A 1752-nucleotide genomic window follows, 5' to 3' on the forward strand; every position below is an offset into this window, starting at 1 on the left:
ATATATATATATTATATATACTATTATATATATATTATATATATATATATATATATATATATATATATATATATATATATATATATATATGTATTATATATATATATTATATATATATAATATATATATTATATATACTATTATATATATATATATATATATATATGTATATATATATATATACATAAGTATATATAAAAAAATAATAATAATAAATATATATATATATAATATAGCCTATAGAAGATTAATAATATAATATATATATATAAGCCTTTTCGCCTTGGGGACTCAATTCACAGACAAAAAATATAAATAGCTATATGAACCCACCAATAAACTAAACTAACGTCAGCGGGTCAGGCTAGCGTTAGCGGGTTTGGCTAGTGTTAGCGGGTATGGCTAGCTTTAGCGGGTCCGGCGTGTGTGTGTGAGCGGTGTGAGCGGGACTCAGTGTTACCGCGGGTCCTTCAACATGGTGGTTCTACGCTCCGTCTCTGCTGGCCTGCGCCGCGCTGCTTACCCTTGCTTGTACTGGCATTCGTCTAGACTCCCATACCTTCACTATCGCGGTCGGAAATATTCATCGAGCTCCGAAGACTCGTTCATAATGAAGTCTCCTTTTAGTGATGTCGATATTCCATTGGTTTCATTGAGCAAATATATATTTGACGCTCAAGAATCCTTTGCTGGGAAAACTGCGATGGTGAGTATAGAGATCTTTTTCACCAAATGTACATTTCTTGATCCTGTGTGTGAGATTTATGCTGTCAGCTTTCAACGCTGGAGTCAAAAGCTGTTAAGCTTTGCTGAAACTAAATGTGCTAAGATGAAACTTAGTGTTATGATATGTTAGCTATACATTTTTCGGGTGTTAATGACTAGAATTAATTAAGGCAAAAATCGTTTAGGCTAAGTATACAGCAGGTAGTTTAGAGCTCTCCTTGAACTGTCTTCCCAGTACATGTTGTAGGTTAATCGTCATCATCAAAGAATGACAGTAAAAATGGACGGAGTTAGAACATGAAACAGGAAAATATTGGATTAGTGCTATACATTTCGCATACACCATATGTAAACTAAATCCATATACTGTTTCTTCATTGGGATTGTATAGGCTTTATATATATATATATATATATATATATATATATATATATATATATATATATATATATATATATATATATATATATATATATATATGTCGTACCTAGTAGCCAGAACTCACTTCTCAGCCTACTATGCAAGGCCCGATTTGCCTAATAAGCCTAGTTTTCATGAATTAATGTTTTTTCGACTACCTAACCTACCTAACCTAACCTAACCTAACATTTTCGGCTACCTAACCTAACCTAACCTATAAAGATAGGTTAGGTTAGGTTAGGTAGGGTTGGTTAGGTTCGGTCATATACCTACGTTAATTTTAACTCCAATAAAAAAAAATTGACCTTATACATAGTGAAATGGGTAGCTTTATCATTTCATAAGAAAAAAATTAGAGAAAATATATTAATTCAGTAAAACTTGGCTTATTAGGCAAATCGGGCCTTGCATAGTAGGCTGAGAAGTGAGTTCTGGCTACTAGGTACGACATATATATATATATATATATATATATATATAGAGAGAGAGAGAGAGAGAGAGAGAGAGAGAGAGAGAGAGAGAGAGAGAGAGAGAGAAAGAGAGAGAGAGAGAGAGAGAGAGAGAGAGAGAGAGAGAGAGAGAGAGAGAGAGAGAGAAAGAGAGAGA

The 1752-nt window shown here is 32.8% G+C and overlaps 1 protein-coding gene across 2 annotated transcripts in view; it reads left to right on the forward strand.

The window, feature by feature from the left end:
* Positions 1-440: 440 nt before the first annotated feature.
* Positions 441-1752, forward strand: part of LOC123760389 (uncharacterized) — a 69003-nt gene continuing 67691 nt past the window's right edge. Inside the window, exon 1 of one of the 2 annotated variants that reach the window (XM_045746058.2) lies at positions 441-706. In XM_045746058.2, the coding sequence (XP_045602014.1) occupies positions 476-706 (231 nt within the window). In that variant the 5' untranslated portion in view covers positions 441-475. The remainder of the gene's footprint in view (positions 707-1752) is intronic. The other variant, XM_045746059.2, reaches the window with a different exon arrangement.

The sequence above is a fragment of the Procambarus clarkii genome, chromosome 39 (assembly GCF_040958095.1).
Source record: "Procambarus clarkii isolate CNS0578487 chromosome 39, FALCON_Pclarkii_2.0, whole genome shotgun sequence".
NCBI lineage: Eukaryota > Metazoa > Arthropoda > Malacostraca > Decapoda > Cambaridae > Procambarus > Procambarus clarkii.